The following is a 22,124-nucleotide window of genomic DNA, read 5'->3' on the forward strand; positions in this document are numbered from 1 at the left end:
GTGAATAAATTTTACAAACGTTAATTTACAAAAATGTTTCATTTTAACATATTCTACAGTAGACAGATGTACTCTATGACATGAAACTTTTTGAAAAAATCATTTTCAGTGACCTTTGGCACCATTTTTGCTAAAAGCAAAGAGGCACCGTCCATGGGGATATTTTCCTCATCTGCAACCAGCTGACATCTTTCACCTCCCAACACTTGTCAAATAAAACAAAACAAAACAAAACTTTGCTCTTCCACGTTGTTTGAAGTAGGGCTGAGTAAACTTGAAGAAAACTATCTCCTCTTACTCAAATGCAATGTGACCCTTCTTTGTTAAATGTTAAGGATGAACGGATTCAATTATTTGATTAAGCAACTTATTCTGTGGTGTGCTTTTCTAATAATCCTACCAGAACTAAGAACAATTGATAAGAGGACTTAGTCCAAAGTTACTAAAATCAAACAGGTTGAGGAATTTGTTAGGAAAGCTGGGAAAATAGAATTTCACTTCTGAAAAGCTGACAAGTCCGATTTCACACAGAAAGAACAAGATGAAAATCATGTGATTATGTTGATGATCTATGCTTAGATCTTACAAAAAAAAATCATAATTTATAATGATGGATTTCAGGTATATAAAATTACCATTTATCATTGCAGTTTGATCTTTCTATAAATTCCATAGAATTCTTAATGTAATTTAAGAAAACCTTGTACAAAATTATAATAAAGAAGATACTTACACTTCTGTATTTCACTATGTATTCCAAAATAGGGGCCCCTCCATCATCCTGTTTGGTGATGCTGAGCTTAAAGCTCTTCCCACTGCTTGGCTGTCCATGTATGGATGGAGGACTGGGTTCACCTAGGTACACAATACAAGAGTTCTTCATAGGCACACATTTCAGAAACTGCATTTTAATAAAAAGAAATAGCCACATAATCAAAATATATAATGCTATCCTGGATTTACCATTTGATATTTGTCCTACGATGTGATATAACCTCAGATTCCCATTTTTCTTACCCAATAAACAGCAATTTTCATAAACAGAGAAGCATCATGCCCAAATTATGAAACTTTAGGACCAAATATGTCCTTTATATTGATTTGCAAATGTTTTTAAAACACTACTGCACTATATAAATATACAACTTTATTCCTCTTATTTGTAATAGTATAAAAACCTATTTATTTTCTTAATGTAAATTTATTTTACAAATATTTATTAATACAAACATATCAGGTAGGCAAAAGTGGGTCTGAAAGGAAAGTGGGAAGCTGAAGGGTGGTACAGTTGAAAATTTTAAACAGCAAAGAGATAAGTCTCTATTGAAATTTCTGAAGATTTTTAAGAATCGTTTTTGGAAGATGGGTTAGGAGAAGACTAGGCTGGAGGTAAGATTATGAATTAATATCTGTTTTGGGTTATCCTGATGAAAACAAAATGAGGAACTAAAAAAAGACTAGTATTGGGAATGGAGCAAAGGAAACTCCTAACATATTTTATGAGAATTACTCATCACAAATTAAGGTAATATAAATTATTGTGATCAATTTGGCTGCACTAAAACCTACATATGATAGGACCATGAGCAGATTTTATAACAATATTTGTTCAGTTACACTCAGTAAATTTTCTATTATTTTAAATAATTTATTCAACATAAAGGAAATGTCAGTCTTTTCAATTCATTCTGCATTTCACGTAAACACATTGATTGAACATGTGTCAAAGTAGGACCGCTGTCAGAACAAGGCTACCATAGTCATTCTTCTCCTGTAGTCACCGTTGCAATGGATTAATGATGGGTTCTTTTTCTCACACTTAGGGCCTATATAATTTGTGGGTTAAAGACAATAGTCCTGTTTCATCCTAAGAACAGAATATCATACATGTTACACAGATTATGTACACTGGATTACATTATCCAGTGAATCGCTTATGAGTAAGAAGGACATCGTTATAATGGAGACAATTTTCTGAGAGCATTTTCACTGTGTGTTCTCAGCACCTTTTGTTCTTGTCTTGCTCTTAAGCAAGGTTATTTTTATAAATCTGAGATGTCACCATCTTCAGAAACTACTTCAATAGAGACATAATTCACTCTCAGAAAGGGGTGAAACATTTCCCTGCATTTTAAAACGGGTTAAATTTGTAAACCTAGAGAACAAAACAGCAATGTTTACTCACGGACGGGCAGTGTTTGGAAAATTTCTACTTTACTGTAGTCTCCTTGCCCCTTTCCATTTACAGCTGCAACCCGGATTTCATATGTCGTATTTGGTTCCAGGTTGCTCAAAACAACCATTGCTAGAAGAAAACAAGAAAAACTACATATGTAGCTACATTTAAAGAATTTTAATAAGGAAAACAATTCAATCCATGACAAGGAAGAGTGAATAATTCACTATAAAGCTTTCTGTGAATACCTGAAAATAAATCGAAAAGTCAGACAGGAAGAGAATGATTTGTGAGTGGTCCTCTTCATCACATCTGTTTCAGCTTCCAAGCCCACGCATTAATTTTAAACGTGGAAAATTAACCAAGAGGAAATAAAAATATTTCCTTTCACTTCTTTAATATCCAAAAATAAAAATGATGTGAACAAAATATTTCTTATATACGTATTCCAGGTATTATGTCAGCTCTAAATGAATTATAACTATAGAATTTAACACAGATATGGAATTTAAAATACGAAGCACTAATTTCTAGCATATGACATAAGGTGTTTTGGTTATGTCAAAAAAGTGTCACAAAGTTGAAACTGCAGCAAAATGGGTTCGTTTACTCAACAAGTTCAAATAAATTCAAATTATTTTAATGCTATCTTGAAGCATCTCATAACTTGCATTTCTCTATGATTTTCCTTTCAATTATAGAGTGCATCACACCTGGATTCAACATGACACACAAGAATAGGAAGAATTTGAAAAAAGTACAGGGAATTGGAAATTATTAAAAACCTCTTCTGGGTCATGTCAACCTTTTTAGTTTGAAAGAAAATGTTAGATGCAGTTGCAGATTTCAAAATATTAAATTTTCAAAATTTCCTCTGATGGAGCTAACCAAATTCCATACTTGCCTCTATCCTTAACTGCTTTAGTTAAGCAAAGCTAAAATTTAACTAGTATAAATGGAAATATCTTGCTGACAATCAAAAGGAGGTTATGTCTGATTCACAGTAGTTCCAAGTCAGAGGATAAATTCATAGTAAGAGATGATATATAAATGATTAAATAATAGGTAATCAGGATCATAACTAAAGAAATATTGTTTTACATGAACCAAACCTGAAGATGATATATAGCCAATAAAGTTACACTTAAATTTTTAATATCTTATTTGTACTATTTATATTATGATATAGATTCACTTAATGACAATTTGTATTTCTACAATGTATGCTAATCATGGCATCCATTTAGCTTTTATTGAAATTAATCTAGAGTGTATTATTTATCATAGTCTAGAAAAAAGTTGCAATACACTGTAGAGATATTTTCTTGTCTAAAAGGAAAGGCAGAAGAATAAATATGCAAACAATTTAATGTCAGATAAATATTAACAACTATAAAAATCATATTCCTGATATCAACCAAACCTTATTTAAATCCCTAAAGAAACCATGTGTTTCCAATAGGCAACATTTACATTTGTATTTCTTATTTTCTGTACCTAGAAGAGAACTGAACTTGCTTTAGAGAGTGAACAGCCTTGTCGAGGTCCCATATTATGACACACAATGTCAGACTGAAGGAAGACAAATTGGGAAAATATTGATTGGCACAGAAATCAAAATGATTAGAAGTTTCCAGGATAAATGGGGAAACCAAAGCTTGATGTTATCAATTTATGACAGGCTAACAACCTGTAAGCTTTTTCACGAAACTAAAACTCAGATGCTGGTCTGGAGTCAAGAAGTATATAAATTTAGCACCAGGAAAAGAATATAGTTCCAATAAAGAGAAGCCGAGTGCACAGATGGAGCTGGCTGTATAAATTATGGAAAGGGTAAAGGGACTCACGTAAGAATTAGGAAGCTAAAATGCTATTGTCCTTAAGAGGAAAAGCTTTTTATCAAAGTCAGGATAATAATGGATTTAAGAGTTTAAAATTCCTAACATTTTATCACTTTCATTAATAAATATAAACATTAAAACCAAAGTGATATAGCCTCATCTGACTCCCACCTACATATAGTCCTGCTTCATTAGGATAAAGAATAATACAATTTAATACTGACTGCTCCAAGAAATCGTACTGTCCAAAGGCCTGTCTATTTTTGGTATAAGGCTTGAAGAATAAGCACACCGTCATAAGGCAGATCTTTCCTAATTTCTGTGATAAAAAGATGCAGGTGAAACCATCATTTTAAAAACAAATGGTAGACTGCGTTGCTGAGGGCAACTGGTAATCCTTACATTTGTTTCTTTGTCTAAATACAATTCAAAAAGAAAAGTAAGAGAATTTAAAGCATACCATTTTAATGGCAAATAAAATTACACATACATTAGAAAGTATGGAGATCATATTCCAGATATGCTCTCTTCACCTTTTTAGTTTTAAAACTGTGGACAACAGAGCTGTCATATATAATAAGAGCATATATAATAAAATAATGATTCAGGTTACTACTTAGGCTAAACATCAAAAACAAAACGTGCTCCTACCCCCAATAAAAAAAGGCAATTGCACATTTTATGTGAATTAATGGATATTTCAAGCTCTTGCTGGCTTGGAGTGTCAGCATTGTCTTTGTCTCACATTTCATAGCGTCTGTGAGAAGCTTTGAGAGTCCTGCTCCCTCTGCCAAAGGAAAATCTATTTCCTCAGTTACATTAGGATCAATTCTGAATGGATTTCCCCCACGTTCTCACGCATTTTCTGTTTCAGTATCAAGGCTCTCCTCCCACGTGCTGAGTTTCACCTCAGAGAAGTAGGCAGAGGAGAGGAGCTCAGAGGGCAAACACTGTGATGGCCAGACTGTCCTTACAATCCTGGACTAGTGCGCTCAACGTTAAAGTGGATAAGGGGCAGAGTGTGGAGGACGGAGGTGTGCAAGTCAACCTACTGCTGCAAGTTTTACAAAGTGAATACCCAAGAACTCAGTTTGTTTTTGACTTTTGACTGTAAAGATTTTGGTAGAATAACACTTATTAGGAGGCTTATTAACAGTGTGAATATAAAGATTGTTGTGTGAAAAGAAAGAACTCCATACAGTGAGCCCAAATTAAAGAAAAGAAAAGGAAAAGCTGTGGGGGAGGGTGAGCCTAGAGCTGCAATTTGACTTGCCTCGCTTAGATGAGAGGATCTATATGGGAAAGCATCTGTAATTTACTGGCACATTACCAAACACAGGGTTACTGAACACCCAAGGTGGGGCCTGAATGGAGACCGCCACTGGAACAATGAAGGGCTATGTACTCTATACTCGAGCTGCACCAATCATAAAGTCAGTTAGAAGACTTTCTTTTGCTAAATGTGACGATGCAATAGAACAACAGACATGCAAATGAGGTGTAAGGGCGGGTTCTCATCCCTCTAACTTATCAGAAATTCAAACTCCAAAATTAGATGAAAGTAGATCCAGATTATAAACTACTGAAGCTAATAAAGGGCATCATTTAAGGTATTTTATAGCTATAGTCAGAATGGTTTGGAAATGATAATGAAATTCTTCTGAGAATTACAATCATGATTTTTCTTTGACATGGAAACAGGGAAGAGTTCTATAACAAGTATGGATTCTCTCACTAATTTAATGTTTCTTCTTATTTATATATAATTATTTTATAAATAACCATTTATCACCATCACGATTATAAGGTATGCATAAAAATAAACAGTGTAAAAATTGGGCTTTAAGTGATATGGGATTTTATGTAGAAAGTACATATTATCCCTTAAAATCAGATTGCTTCCCATTAAAATACAAAAACTACCCTATATAGAAATTTTTATTCAAAAATATAAGTCCCATCAAAAAATACGTTTCATAAAGAATTCATACTTTTTCATTTCAAATATAAGATTTCTCAGTATATATCAAGTAATTTATCCAAAAAAGGTTTGATAACATTTTATCAAGACCTATTAACATATTATAGATGTTTAATTACCAACTATTTCCTTCTATAGGAAGGATAAAAACAATACAGTTCTCACTCACGTCATACCTTTAAGGTTGAAAATAACCTGAAAACAATTTTTAACTCACAAAATTGCCTCAACTGTCTACACCACAAAACTTTTTCTATCTATAAAGTGTTTATTTTATTTTATAACATGGAAGTTGTGTGGGGGTAAGTTACTCTTTTATTATTAAATGTCTCTCCTCTGTGCCTAAGAAATTCTAAACTTCATTTTAGCCACTTAACCTCCTAATATTCTCTACACATAATTTTTTACCAATATTGATCACGCCCCAATACTGCATTCGGCTATTATACTATGAGAAACTTTTATCATAATTATCTGGTAAAAAGAACACATATTGGGCGGCATCTGTGGCTCAAAAGAGTAGGGCACCAGCCCCATATGCTGGAGGTGGAAGGTTCAAACCCAGCCCTGGCCAAAAAACCAAAAAAAAAAAAAAAAAAAAGAAAAGAAAGAAAACAAAAGAACACATATTACATATATCATAAATAGTATCTCCAACCCCAATTATTTACATGGAAAATATAATTTAACAAAGAGTTTTCAAGTTTGGGTTTTAAAAGATGTACCAAACGAAACACCATGTTCATTCATGGTGTAATAAAAGACGGAAATTTAGTTTTAAGGCAGATTAATATCCCATTGTGTGTATGTGTTTATGTATGTATGTGTGTGAAACCTTACTTTCTTTATCCATCTATGGATGCATCAATAGACATTTAGGTTGTTTCCACATCATAGCTATTGTGAATAATGCTACAATGCATGTGGGAGTATAGATTTCTCTCAGAGATCTTGATTTCATTTTCTGTGAATAAATTCCTAGAAGCAGGATTGGTAAGTCATAAGTTAGTTCTACTTTAATTTTTTGAAGAACCTACATATTGTTTTCCATAAAAAAAGTGTATAAGTTTTTCCTTTTCCCCACATCCTCACCAAAGCTTACTTTTTCTCTTTATGAAAATAGCCATCCCAATAGGTGAGAAGTGGCATCTCCTGGTCTTTATTTAAATTTCTCTAATCACTAGAGGTGCTAAGCACCCTATCACACACCCGCTGAGTATCTGTATGCCTCAGTTTGAGACATATCTAATCAAGTCCTTTGACCATTTTGCAATATGTGCTTTATTACTAATTTGAGTGGTTTGTTCTTTTGCTATTTAGTGGTCTGAGTTCTGTATATACCATATGAACCACCATCAGATATGTTGTGTGAGAATATTTTCTCCTATTTTGTAAGCTGCCTTTTCACTCTGTTGCTTGTTTCTTTGCTGAGCATAAGCATTTTGATTTAATGCAATCCCTCTTTTCTATTTTTGCTTTTATGGCCCACGTTTTTGGTGTCATGTTATAAAACATGTTGTCCAGATCAATGTCAAGTTTTTCTCCCGATTTGTCTTAGTCTTTTTTGACTGCTGTGACAGATTTATAAACAACAGAAATTATTCTCCACAGTGCTGGAGGCTGGGAAGTTCAAGACTAGGGAGCAGCATATGCGATGTCTGGTGAGGTTCTGCTTCCTAGTTCATAGATATCTGCTCACTTTTTTTCCCATATTGGAAAAGGGGAAAAGCTGTTCTCTGAGGGAAAACTGGGGTTCTCTAATAAGGGCCCTAATTCCATTCCTGACAGTTACACACACTCTCATCCCATTAGAGAGTAAGCCTTTAGAATAATCATCTGTGGCTGCATTTTCTGCTTTCCAGACACATTTGGGTGCAGCTACTATTTCTCGACCCAGTGGTGCAGAGGTCCTGGCCATGAAGCTTTGATAAACAGGGTTGGGACCACCAAGGCTCCAGAACGGCTTTGGATATCCAGTGCCCAAAGGTGCTCTGTGTCTGGGCCCCACTCTGCATCAGTTCTCTGTCTGGGTTCAGGGATTCTCCAGAGATGGGAAACTGAGTTTCCAGCTCAGCCAGGAGGCCCATTCTTTGGAATTCACATGGAGGCAGCTACACTCCCAGGGTCTCTGCCCTCTCCATGTTTGTGGGGCCAGTTCTGAAAGAACAGCACCAAAGTTTTCTGTGTCCCTTCTGAAGGAGAGCCCACCATGGCCTGTACCGTATCAGCACTCATCGGAGCCATAGCTGAGGCGGTGAGCAGTGTGGTGCCAAAGCGGGAGGAGGAGAATTTGCATGTGAGGCTGTAGCAGGAGATCAGGGCCTTCTGGTGCCTTCTCTGAAATCTCCCTCCCCTCGGAGCCTTAAACACTGGTCCTGTGATGGAAGTGGTTGCTCTAATAATCTTCAAATCTGCTTTTAGGTCATTCTCCAGTGTCTGGAAAATTAGTTCCTGGATTCTGTTGAGAAATTGATCCATCCTGATCTCTTCACCAAATATTCTCCTGGACAAACCCTCAATGTTCCTTCCCAGTCTTTCTCATTGTTTGAAAAATGGATACAGTGAAAAGTTTCTAAATATTTAAGTTCTGGATTTCCTTTTGTTTAAGAAGTCCAACTTTAAGTCTCTCTATTTTTTTTTTTGCAGTTTTTGGCCATGGCTGATTTGAACCCACCACCTCCAGCATATGGGGCCGGTGCCCTACTCCTTTGAGCCACAGGTGCCACTCCATCTTTAAGACTTTTAACATAGGTAGTTAGGACAAACCAAGCTGCTATTTCAACACTTTATATAGAAAGTTTCTTTGTCGAATATCTGATTTCAACACTCTCAAGTTATAACTTACACAAAATACTAGGATATGAACACAGTTCATTCTACTTATTTGCCATTTTATAATGAGGAGAACCTTTCCTCCATTGTCTGGTAACTTGTACCTCATTTTTGTCTGAGACTTCATCTAAATGACCCTTAGTGTTTATATTTCTATCACCAGAATGTTCCAGGTCATTTAGGTATTAACTAAGAAAAGTGAGGCTCCCTCTACAACTCTCAAGAATTCCCTGAAGGGTATGTTCAAGGCAGCACAGACTTTCTAGCGTTACTTCAAAACTCTTTTAGCATCTACCTAGTCTGCAGTTCCTGTCTCTTCCACAACTGTAGGTTATTTCTCAAAGCAGCGTTTCCATTTCTTTCTTTCTTTTTTTTTTTTTTTTATTGTTGGAGATTCATTGAGAATACAAAGAGCCAGGTCATTTCCACTTTTTGGAACAAATACCTATCTTAGTTTATTTGGGCATCAATAATGGAATGCCATAGACTGGGTGGATTATAAGCAATAGAAATTTATCTCTTACAGTTATGGAACCTGTGAATTCCAACCCGCCATCAGATTTGATATGCGGAGAGGACCTACTTCCTGGTCAAAGACACTTTTTCACTTTGTCCTTCTGTAGCAGAAGGAGCGAGGCAGCTCTCTGGGCTCTCTCTTTTGAGGGGCCCAGTCTCACTCATAAGTGCTCTGCACTCAGGACTAATTACCTCCAAATACCATTACATTGAGGATTGTGAATTTTTGGAGTAGACAGTCAGTCTATGACAGTTTTCTTCTGATAGTTTTATGGTTCTCAGTCTAACCTTTAAGTTTTCAATTCATATTCAGCTGAACTTCACAAACAGTATAGGATCTTTTTATAATTTAATCTAAGTTATTAGAGGACACAATGTCTTTCTCAGAATACGTTAGCTAATTATATGTTTCTGAGTTCTCATTAGGCTAAACAATGTAAATCCATGCTGATTATCTTCATGAATTCTGAGCATTCTAAAATGGATACAATTCAGTGATTTTTTTTATTGTAATTCACAGAAGTACATTATAATCATAGTAAGAATACAAAGAGGAGAGATTTAGCTGAAGTCATATTTGACTACCTGATTAATAAGATAATTGATTCTTAGGCCTCTTGTAGAAAAGAGGCACTTAGCAGCCACTTCTGCCTATCATACACTGTGGCCAATTTAGTCTTTCTTTTTTTTTTTTTATAAAAAAACTAACAGGTCAGTTTATTTCACATACCCCTTTTAAGACTCCCAGTCACATTTCCATGTAATGAATCGTGACCTGTTCTTGCTTCATCATTTATATTCTTCACTAACATTTATATCAACCATTAGAGAGTTCAGAGATATTGTTAAAATGTAAACAAGATTTGGAATCAGTGAACCATGTTTACCATTGATGGGACTTTTTTTTTTTTTTAGTTTTTAGTTTTTAAAATTTTCTCTATTTTTAAGGACTGTGCAATATTACTCTTTTGGAAAACAGTATGATATTTAAAATTTGCCTTTGATAGGTCACTTCTTTCTGCAACTAATCTAGACATCTCTACTAATAAATTACTTATCATTTTCAATGAAATTCAGGACATAACATGCTACTCTTCAAGATATTTGGAAATATGTGTGTTCCTTTCTGTCCCTTATGCTGATACATTGCAATATGTAATTTCCTACCTAACGTAGGATGTACCATACATTGGTACGTAGCAATGTACCATACATTGCAATATGTAATTTCCTACCTAACTGAAACTAATGTTTCAGTTTAATTCATAGGAATGTTTGTGAAATTTTAACATCTCTAAAATTTTTTATAAAAATTACATCATCCATAATTCAAACACTGAATATTTAATTATATTCTATTACGCTCTTTTGAAAGGCTATATTTTTTTACATAGTGTACTATAAATTACCTTTTTTTGGAAAATTTAAACTATGAGGACAACAGTTCCATCATTAAACATTCATATGTGTAGTTCATTTTTTTGTGCGCATGTCATATAAACTAAATATCCTCACCTAAATAATTCCACTGGAAATTGTCCTAAATAAAAAAAACTTTGCACACCCTGAATTTTCAAGCTCAAAGAATTAATGTCCATAAATTACAAAAGTTTTAATAAGCACAAAGAGAGGGGACAGGACATGTAAAATATCAACATAATCTCGTTACATTGTAAATTTAAATGTAATAATGTAATTATATGTTTCTGAGTCCTCAGAACTCATATATTAGGATTGGGATTAATAATTTATTCTCCTTTGCATTTTATTAAGATTATAACAACATAATTTTCCATTAGCTTTTGGTTCAGGATATTTTGGTTGTATTGACTCATCAATTAGGCAAGTGAAAAAGAGAATATTTTAAGCTAAATAATTCCTCTTTAAAAGGACACTGAGTAAAGGTAAATTCGGTTTGTAATTCGATGAAGAAATCATTTAATCCTATTTGTTGTATGAGTTTATAATGTTAGATGTAAAAATTATTAACTTTGCTAGTGAAATTTACTTGTGTTTGGTAAAGCTTAATAAAATGCAAAGGAGAATTAATTACTAGTCCTAATTGCTATCCTTAGGCAAATTTGTGACAATTTTGTCTTTTATCTAGTGAGAGAAAATGTATATTAAGCTTATGAAAATGCAAATAGTCGTACTAACCACCTGCTTAACGACAAAGGCAAGTGCAACCTGTTTCTGTTCTATAATTCTTTCCCTATTTATTAAGAAATCTGAATATCAGTATCTGCTACAGTCCTTAAAGCACAGATGTTTATAAGGCTTCTCACATGTAAGTGATTTACTAGGCTAACACTGAACACTTACCTTGGGCAGATTCAGGTGTCTACTTAATTTTTGAGGCTCTCTTGAATGTTTTATAAGCTAGGATCACAAAGTTTAGTTTTAATGAAATTATCCCTTTTGAAATATGGCCAAATTCAGGAAATTTATTAAAAATAGCTTTATAGTGTAATACAAATTATTTTGAATACAGTTCTATATAAACTGCATTACATGTGTTCAGATTCACTAACTGGTCTCCTATAATGGTAGGCATGGTAGTTTTATAAATTTAAATTGTATCTCTAACTTACTGTAACAAATGTCAAGCACAAATGAGTGAAATAACTAAGGGAATGTGAGATTCAAAAACGCTGATTGAATTTAAGTAATTTAGACCAATTAACGCAAAGGGAGAAAAAATAAAATTCCAGTGGTTACACATAAATGTATATACTACACATGCAAAATTTACCATGAAGGATCAGATAAGAATATTTTTATTACTGTACTCTTGCTACAGTGAACAGTGTTTGGCACATTATAGGCATTAGTCGTTTAATGCATGGAAATATTAGTTGTTTAATGCATGGAAATGCTAATGCAACTTTATAATTTCTGATTGACACAGGAAAAGCATGATTTTAGGTTTGTGTCTGTGAGTACATATATCCTAAATATATGTATTTAGAAAAATGTTTAGATGGCCATATTTCCAGAAAATCAGATCAATAAATTTCTAAATTGTATTGATTTGAATCCTTGGCATGATAAATCATAATCTGCCTTTATCATACTGGTTAAAAATTCAAAATTAACAACTTCATGATGCTGAATTATTGTCATTATAACATCTATATTTCAAGAATCAAAATATTAAGCCAAACAAACGGACAAACAAAATCTAACTATATATATCGTTTTACATTGTAAAAACTAATTCAAGGATATAGGGTAAAAATAAATTTCACTATTTTGAGAAGTAATGAAAATGGAAATTTCAAAAACTGACATAGAAATACTAATTTAATATAGAAAAATAATGAGAAGTTATATAAAGTGAAACAATATACAAAGTGTTCTGCATTTTAATTAAATGCATAATGGAAGGAAAATGCTTTTACTTTTTATCAACCAGAATTTTGCTTAAGGTGGTAAGATTTTGAGAAAAGTTCTTCCTTAGTTACAAGGGCTTTTTTAAGTAATCCTAGTACTTGAAAATAAACTCACATATAATATTTTAAAGGATTATCTATAAGGCTCTCAATGACTTTCAATGATGATAAAAATAATCTAATTTGAGTTCTTTGAGGATTCTTCATATTTCTTTCCAAAGAGGCTGTGTTAGTTCGCAGTCCTACCAGCTGTATAAAAGTGTTCCCTTCTCTCCACATCCATGTCAGCATGCTTTTCTCTAATGATTAGGAACAATGAGCATTTTTTCATATGTTTGTTAGCCATTTGTCTGTTTTCCTCAGAGAATTTTCTGTTCAGATCTCTTGCCCTGTGATAGATGGAATTAACTCTATTTTTTGTTGACTATTTTGAGTTCTCTACAGATCCTAGTTATCAAGCCTTTGTCAGATTCATAATATGAAAATATCTTTTCACATTCTGAAGGTTTTCTATGTACTTTGATGTGTCCTTGGCTGTGCAGAAGCTTTTAAGCTTAAAAAAGTCCTATTTCTTTATTGCTGTTGTAATAACCATGGAAGTCTTCTGCATAAAATTTTTCCCCAGTTCGACATCTTCAACAGTTTTTCTTGCCTTTCTTCTAGGATTTTTATCATTTCATGCCTTAGATTTAAATCTTTTATCTATCTCGAATCAATTTTTGTAAGTGGTGAAATGTGTGGGTCCAGTTTTAGTCTTTTACATGTGGTTATCCAATTCTCCCAGCACCATTTAGTGAATGGGGACTCTTTTCCCCAGTGTATGCTCCTATTTGGTTTATTGAAGATCAAGCAGTGTCAAGATGTTAGTTTCATCTCTTCGTTTTCTATTTGGTTCCAGATGTCTATGTCTCTATTTTTGTGCAATACCCAGCTGTTTTGATGATGATGAACTTGTAATATAGCCTAAAGTCTGGTAGGGTGATACTCCAGAAGAAAAAAAAAAACCATTTTATCATAAGGACATTTACATAGACTGTTGGTCACAGCTCAATTTACAATCACCAAAATGTGGGAAAAACCTAAATGCCCTCCTAGCTAGGAATGGGTTAACAAGCTGTGGTATATGTACACCATGGAGTACTATTCGGCCATAAAAAACTATGGAGACTTTACATCTTTTGTATTATCCTGGCTAGAGTTGGAACACATTCTGCTTAGTAAAATATCACAAGAATGGAGAAGCAATTCTGTAAAATGGAGAATTTTTTTCTGTTCTTGTGTAAAATATCATAAGAATGGAGAGGAATTGAATGTACTCAATTCTAATACGAAGCCAGTAGATGGTCTAATACATGTCCACATAAGAAGAAAACTCAAACAAGGGAACGAGGGAGCAGGGAGAGGGAAGAAGGGAGGGGATGGGTGTGCTCCAATTTAATGGGCATAATATTAGGCTGGATGGCACACATCTTGGTGGCAGGACACAATTATAAGAGGGGCTTTACTTAGCAAATGCAAGCAATGTAATCTAATTAATTGTACCCTCAACCTGAAACAATAAAAAATATTAAATTTGAAGTCTTCTTTATAGTCTGCAAGATGCTATTGGATTTGGTAATGGCTAGTCCCTACATTTGTGTCCCTTAATTCCACTCTTATGTCATGTCATCCCAGTCAGTATGGCCTTCTTACTGGTCTCTGCCCACACTAGTCTTCCCAGATGTTTGGGTGATCCTCCTTCACTTCATTCAGGGCTTGTAACTGTCATCTCCTCACAGACACAGTATCTGACTCCTCTATAAAATGGTCTCACTCTATTTACACACTATCTTTTTGTCCTGCTTCATTTTTCTTCCTATTTCATATCACTAATTAATTTTAAAATACATATATATATAATTTTGGTATATAGTACATGTGTATAATTATATATGTATATCTAAAATTTGTATTTTATCTATCAATAAATGTATCTTCTCACACTAGAATTTAAAATTTATAAAGACAAGTGTCCACCACTGAATCTCTAGTACCTCAGAATTCTAAAATCTACCTGGACCTTGTAAGTAATTTCAATTTTTTGTTAAATTAAATGAAGGAATCGTGCTTGCTTTGGCAGCACATATACTAAAATTGGAACGATACAGAGAAGATTAGCATGGCCCCTGCACAAGGATGACACGCAAATTCGTGAAGCGTTCCATATTTTTTGCCTTAGTGTAAAAAAAAAAAAAAATGAAGGAATCTGTAGTATTTTAATTATGATGATCAAGTAGGGGGCCATGTGTGCTAGAATATGTATGTACACACATACACATATAGTAAATAGGACAATTAAGTTTGCAAAATCATCCCAGAAAAACCACTACATACCTCATTCCTGAATATCAATCACTATTGTCATCTTCAAAGTACTCCCCTGGGAAACTACTACTCATGTAAGTGCTTTCTCCACCCTCAAGGCAATTTTGGAACATTTTTCCTGGAATTCCCATATAACCCATCATCATACCAGGTCTGGTAACTAAGTTCGTGAACTTGTCCTACAAAAAGTCCTTTGAAGGTGGACTAGGTGGTGGCCTGGGTGCATTGTTTCCCCAGGGGAGTGCTTCAAAGGTGACTGGAGTGACAGTGGGCAATGAGGTAAGTAGCACTTTTTCTAGGATGAGTTCATGAACTTAACTCTCTGATGTCATATACATAAATGTTTGTGTGTGTGTATAGTCAGTTGGCTCCTATAATGCAGAGGGAATAACTACCCTGCCCACTATTACAAAATATAAGCTATGAAGTCACTACCACCCCATCTAAGGTGAAGAAAGAAGAGCATTCATTAAAACTCTTCAGAATTTGATCATAAAGAAACACAGAAAAGGAAAAATATTTGTATGATTTAGTGAGAATCAATCATTAAAGATGAGACTGTAAGATAAAGAATGTAGGATGAGCTTCCCCACCAATAGACGGCGACTGGGAGAGAGTCACCTTGGGCAGAAAATCATAAGCCTCATGCCCTCAATTCAAAGTTCTGACTGTGTGTTTCTGTGTCAAATGATTCCCACTTGTGGGGGTGTAGACCTCTGGCACGGCATTCTAACTTGAAGTAGCTTCACAGAGCACACTCTTTTTTCTATGATGTGAGAAATACCTTAACTTTCCACTGACTCATCCAGGTTACCAGAAGTGTACAGGCTTGTCATATCTACAAAAGATTTCCTTCATCTCTAGTTATTATCTTTTTTTTTTTTTTTTTTTGAGGCAGAGCCTCAAGCTGTCCTCCTGGGTAGAGTGCTGTGGCATCACAGCTCACAGTAACCTCCAACTCCTGGGCTCAAGCAATTCTCCCACCTCCACCTCCCAAGTAGCTGGGACTACAGGCTGCCCTGGCCACAATGCCTGGCTATTTTTTGGTTGCAGCCCTCATTGTTATTTGGCAGGTCCGGGCTGGATTCGAACCCGCCAGCTCGGGTGTATGTGGCTGGCGCCTTAGCTGCTTGAGCCACAGGTGCCGAGCCTCTAGTTATTATCTTTATTATCCTTCTGTTATCTACTAGGTAAGCCAGTAGTCATAATACATATCACCAAGTGTTCAAATGCTGCTTTTTGGTCTGAAGGGTAGAACAGGAGGTAGGAACAACTAAGACTGATTTTTTAAGGAAAACAAACTGCTTGCTTTATTACTAAAGAATCTACTTATGTCCAGACTTACATATTATAATTCGACTACAGTTGAATTTTTTTTCTGTCTTGGTAGGAGAAATGAAGATTTACTATATTCATTAGAATTAGTTTTTGAGGAATAGCTAATTATATAACATTAGTTCCCAGAAAAACTTGTAGATTCTCTTTCTGGAAACTAAAACAAAAGAAAAAAAGCTACATAAGTGGTTTAATTTAATTTGATCTCTATATGGTGAAACTACAGATGTTTGTAAATAACTAAAAATTATATAATTTTATTTGAGTAGAAGCAAAACTGGTAATTAAGTAATCCATTCATGCATCTCAGGATGACTATATCATGATTGAGGTGATTTAGGAGATTAGTACAGTCAACTCAGACGTGTAGTCAAGATGGATAGATAATGACTGAAGTCTCATTGCTTATGTCAGCAGCTGGCAAAACACTAGTAGAAGCAAAAGATACGACTAGGGCAGCAAAGAAAACGAAAAATATTTCCCTAAAAATAATCAAATGAATTCTTATGAAAAAATTGCGTTTATATTGGGCCTTGATGGACAGATTTAAAAGACATGGGAGGAAGAAGAACAAATTTAGGTGTGACTATCATAAAGCTGACTTCCTGTGGGGAAGCAGGAGTGTCAGGTTTAGATGTGCAAGTATTTATGTATAAGACAGAAGAGAATTGCGAAGGTATTAAGACAAAGGAAACACACACACACACACATATATACATAGACATGTATATACTCAAATAGTATCTATTCTCATAGACATATATATATGCACAATATACATATGCATATATAATAGTAACGTCAATAATTTCTTCAATATGATCCTTAAATTATAATTCAAATAACTATTGGAATAATTTGTATTATTTGATTAGAGAAATGGAAAATATCATCTGCTTTATATCCATGCACCCTAACTGTTGATCTTTCATACAGCCTGGAAGATGTGCATTCTAATTTAGATGTCACTGTTATATGCAATAGTGTTTTGTTTTGTTTTTTTTCAAAAAGCAAACCAAAGCAGTGCATCAATGTAAAAGGTAACAGAAAGGTTAATAGACATTGCCATATAGGAAAAGAAAGGAACAGAAGATATGGCAACATTAAGACTAAATAATAATGTTATCTCCATGATACACACATACAATAGAAGTGATGTGAAACAGGATAGTACCAATTTCTGAAATCATATCTAATTGCTCCAGTCTGTGGTGTCCATCAATCCCTATAAGATGGTACTACTAAATGAGGGCATTAAAATGTTCCAAATACAAGCATCTTAATCCATTTAGTGATTTGATGAATGGCTCCGAACTCTTCCTTAACCTTTGAAGACATTTACACACTATATTAGAAAAAATAATGTCCATAATAATTAGTTTAAACAATAAAAAGATAGAAAATGTTTAATATAGTAAAGTATATTGGCCACGATCTCAAAATTTTAGTCATGTAATTTAAATAACCCTTTAAAAATGTCTTACCAGTGATATTCGTTATCAAAGTCACCATGAAGATTTCTCACTGGAATTAAGAAGACTTTTTAAGCTATCTTCAAACAAAGATTATATTTAGACTAAAACCTAAAGTGTCCAGAAAAGCATATATTTGAGCAGAGAGACGAACACTAATGTTTTTTTTAAGTATCTAAAAACAATGAATACTTTCTTCCTCTTGTGAATTAAATTACTATCAAATACTCATGAAATATTTGTATTTATTTTCTTACTGCTCACAAACATCTTTCCTCCATAAGTTAATATCATCTGTTTGTATGAGTCATAAAATTATATAGGCAGAGAAAAGCTCATTAATTTTGTTGAAAAATCAAAAAATATCTTCATAGAATCTCTCTTTATGATGAGCAGCAACCAGGCTGAATACAGAAGTATGTATAAATTTTGTCTTGAGACACGAGGGGAAGTTTCTCACAGATAAGTAATTTTACTGAAAATTGTTATTTTCCTTAAATTCCCTCTGAGCTTCATGATTATACTCTTTGATTTACAAAGGTAGAAGTCATTAAGACTATAATTACATATAAAATGATAATTTAGCTTCAGCTTTCTTATGGTCACTATGAAAACAGTCCAAAATTATCTTGTTTTAAATTTTAATAAACAGAAACCTTTATACTATATACAACTCATAACAACTTTTCTTTCACCAAAAATAAGGAATTAATGTAGATTATTTCCCCCCTTTTCCTGCAATTCATAGTTATGAATGTGTTTGCACCGAACATAGGCAGATACCTTTTATAGCCATTTTAATCTTTGCCATATGAAATATAGCCATCCAGGAGTTATAGTCATTTTTATTCGGCACATATAAATTGGAAATAGTCATAGAAAATATTCCTTGCAGAGAATTTTTAAAAAGCATTGAAATCCATTAAGATTTAAAAATCTGTAGTAGGTCAGAGCTAACACTAAACACTGATTATTTTTACGTGTTCCTATAATAGGGAAAGTGAATAACGTGCAAGATGGAAATTCAATTTCATGCAGGCAATTGTCAATGGCTTGGATTCTTAGAAACATTGCAGGATAACTGCCCTGAAATGTAACTTGAACTGATATTACGATAACTTTCAGTTACCGAGAAATTTATATATCCTAGAGAACAACCACTTCTATAAGAAAAAGGGCTATCTGTTATTAACTATCTAAAAGTAAAAGTATAGAACATTGTCATCATAATCAGTATCCAAGGAGGCATTTTACAATCTGGCATGCAACAGAATTTAAAACGTGAAAAAACTATCAGTGATTCATTGGCTTATCAATGATCTTACTAATGAATCTTACTAGTTGTTTAAAAACCATGCCTGGTAATAAAACATAAAATGAAAGAAAATGCATAATATATTTTTCTACAACATCAAAAACAGGTACAGTGTGGCCATCAAGTTCAGGTGCAGTTTAAGTTAGTGTGCAATAAAGAAGAGAAGAATAAAAAGTTAAAAAGATAAAAAGTAACTTAAAGTGTTTGCAGGAAGGGATTGAGAGGAGAGAAAAAAGAGAGCAAGAATACTGTCATGCAGGACATATTTGGAGGTGTTTCCCCTCGAAAAAATGCAAGTGAGTGACAGACACTCATAGCAAGAATTTCTTTCATTACTTCTTTCAAATTAATAAATGGAGTCAATTAGTGCAGCAAACAAATCAGTGCACAAACATCAGTATCATTTTTATACATTGATAATAAACTATGTACATTGAAAACTTTATTTTTTTTTGACTACTATAATTGAGTATTTTCTTCTTGCTGTTAGATATGACCAGAAACATGAAAATAAAATTACGCATTTCAATTTAGCTTTTTCTAAAATTTCAGATTACTATGAGGGTACATATGATTAGGTAACAGTTTTCTTTTGTAAGGATAAAGCCTGATTTGTGGTTGTGTCCTTCACCCTGGAGGTGTGGTCTATACCTGCTCGGTGTACTTGTTGGTTGTGAACTTACCCTCTATTTGAACATATATGCATGAATCTCTGCAGATGTAGCAGAAGCAATGTGTTGAACCAGATGTGGTACAAGAGATTCTACTATAAACTGAGCCTTGATAAAGCAGAGCATTGTTATTGCACATCTATAGCAAGAGTCACAAATGATCCTTGGGCCAGATCTATTGTTTTGTAAGATTTTAAAAGTTTCATTAGGACGTCTAATTTTACACTGATTAAACCAAGTCTAAGCAGATGTACATATACATTCTACACTTGAATGAATGAATACGTTTTATACATCTCCACCTGTTTATTAGGATGCAGTAGTTTTCTTTGACAATCTATATCAACAGGTATTTTTAAAATATTTCCTCATGTGTTATTTAAAGAAATAGGAAAAATCTGTTTTATCTTGAATGCTGTCTACATTTCTTGCTGGTACTTTGCATATTTGTGCCTAAGATCTCAGTATTTGATACATTAATTTTCACTCTATTCCAATTTAAGCTTCTCATCAAAATGGGTTTGCTGACCCATCAGGCACAGTATATATTTTATAAATCAAAATTTATACTTCAAAATAATCTTGGAAAGGGTGACACCTGTGGCTCATAAGAGTGGGTGCTGGCCCCAAATACCAGAGGTGGTGGGTTCAAATCCAACCCTGGTCAAAACTAAAAATAATAATAATAATAATAATCTTGCAAAAAAAATATTGAAAACAAACAAAACTGAAAATGACATTCTCTAAAATACAGATTGATTTTTCCTTTGGTTCTTTTTAAAATAAGTACTTTTCCTAAAATTAAAAGCTGAATAAAGTTTAGAATTATATATAGTAATGCTGCATTTACATAATCTTAGAGTGTTTATAAACTAAATACTATACCACAGTTACAACCTACACAGGCACTCTGAAAGTTTAGTGGAACATGCATTGAAAAAATTGAAAGACCCAACTGTGCAGTTGTTTACACACTGTTCAGTTATTACTTCTTTGATTAGTGAAAACAGTAAGAATTTAAAATCTAAATGTCACCAATGAAAGTACTATTTAGAAAATGCTATTATTTTCAAATAAAAATTAGTTCCTCTATTTTCAGGAACAAAGAGACATTCTATTATAACTTTGGCTCAGAATAAAGTAAAACATATAATGATTTTTGGTTAAGATTGAAAGGACATTTATGTATGATTCTAGCTGGCTACACATTTTCAAAATTGAAAGAAGACTTTCCTATCTGAAAGAATTGTTTTATGGTTTGGTAAGAAATTCTTAGTATATTAAATAATAATTTTTCACATTTATTTTGAAAACAAAAAAAGCTGTTTTTCAGGATTATTAGTTACTCTTCATTAAGTGCCCAATGACGTGTACATAACATAGAAAATGTTCAATCATATGCCAATGGACATGTAATATGGCACCTCCAACCAAAGGGTTTGCTATACCTGCAATGCATGTTTGTCATTCAAAAATAAGTGTTAGAATGACTAGTAGTCTATATTTCAATAGTCCAAGTTGTTGATGTCTGATTTTTTCATACTTTACAAGTTTGAAAATTAGTTTCATATCACATTGTTGATATGGATGTTTAGTGGGTCTTCTAATCACTAAACTTTTCAACTAAACTTTAAGAAAGAAGACAGAACTAGGTCAGGCTTTGATGGCACCTTAAACCTAGAACTAGGTGCAGAGAGAGCAGGTGATATTCATGGGAAATTAATTGATGATTTGTTTAAGATCAGTATCTACTAATAGGAAAATTTTGTGCTAAAATTTTCCAGCTAAATAAACAGCATTGCAATCAAGCAAGAACTGATATTTATTTCTGGGTGGTGTCATGAGCAATTTGAAGTGTATATATAAGTTATAGATATTTACTAACAAGGAAAAGTCATTAAACATATACAAAACCCACATGCATAAGGATAAAGACATTCTGAGTGAAAAAAAACTGAGATGTCCATGACCATGTGCACCTGAATTTTCAAAGATAAGCCTTAATATATTTTCTAAAAAGGTTTCAAAGCCAATAAGTTTCAGAACCTCAGCACAACTCAACCTGAATAAGACATTCCTCAGGCATATCATAATTAACTTCACTAAAGTTAATATGAAAGAAAAAATTCTGAAAGCAGCCAGACATAAGAAAACCATAACCTACAAGGGGAAGAATATTAGAATGACTGCAGATTTCTCTGCTGAAACCTTTCAAGCTAGAAGAGGGTG

The 22,124-nt window shown here is 33.6% G+C and overlaps 1 protein-coding gene and 1 non-coding gene across 4 annotated transcripts in view; one reads left to right on the plus strand and one right to left on the minus strand.

Moving 5' to 3' along the window:
• NCAM2 (neural cell adhesion molecule 2) overlaps positions 1-22,124 on the minus strand; it is a 488,664-nt gene that overhangs the window by 56,576 nt on the left and 409,964 nt on the right. For all 3 annotated transcript variants that reach the window (XM_003783902.2, XM_012801495.1, XM_023509713.1), the window contains 2 exons: positions 2,186-2,305; positions 734-855 (listed from right to left, as the gene is read on the minus strand). In XM_003783902.2, the coding sequence (XP_003783950.1) occupies positions 734-855; positions 2,186-2,305 (242 nt within the window). The remainder of the gene's footprint in view (positions 1-733; positions 856-2,185; positions 2,306-22,124) is intronic.
• Positions 14,842-14,948, plus strand: LOC111723251. The gene has a single exon (XR_002771830.1). It is a non-coding gene; the product is annotated as a U6 spliceosomal RNA (small nuclear RNA).

Source organism: Otolemur garnettii, unplaced genomic scaffold, assembly GCF_000181295.1.
Source record: "Otolemur garnettii isolate 467f Iridium unplaced genomic scaffold, OtoGar3 scaffold00009, whole genome shotgun sequence".
NCBI lineage: Eukaryota > Metazoa > Chordata > Mammalia > Primates > Galagidae > Otolemur > Otolemur garnettii.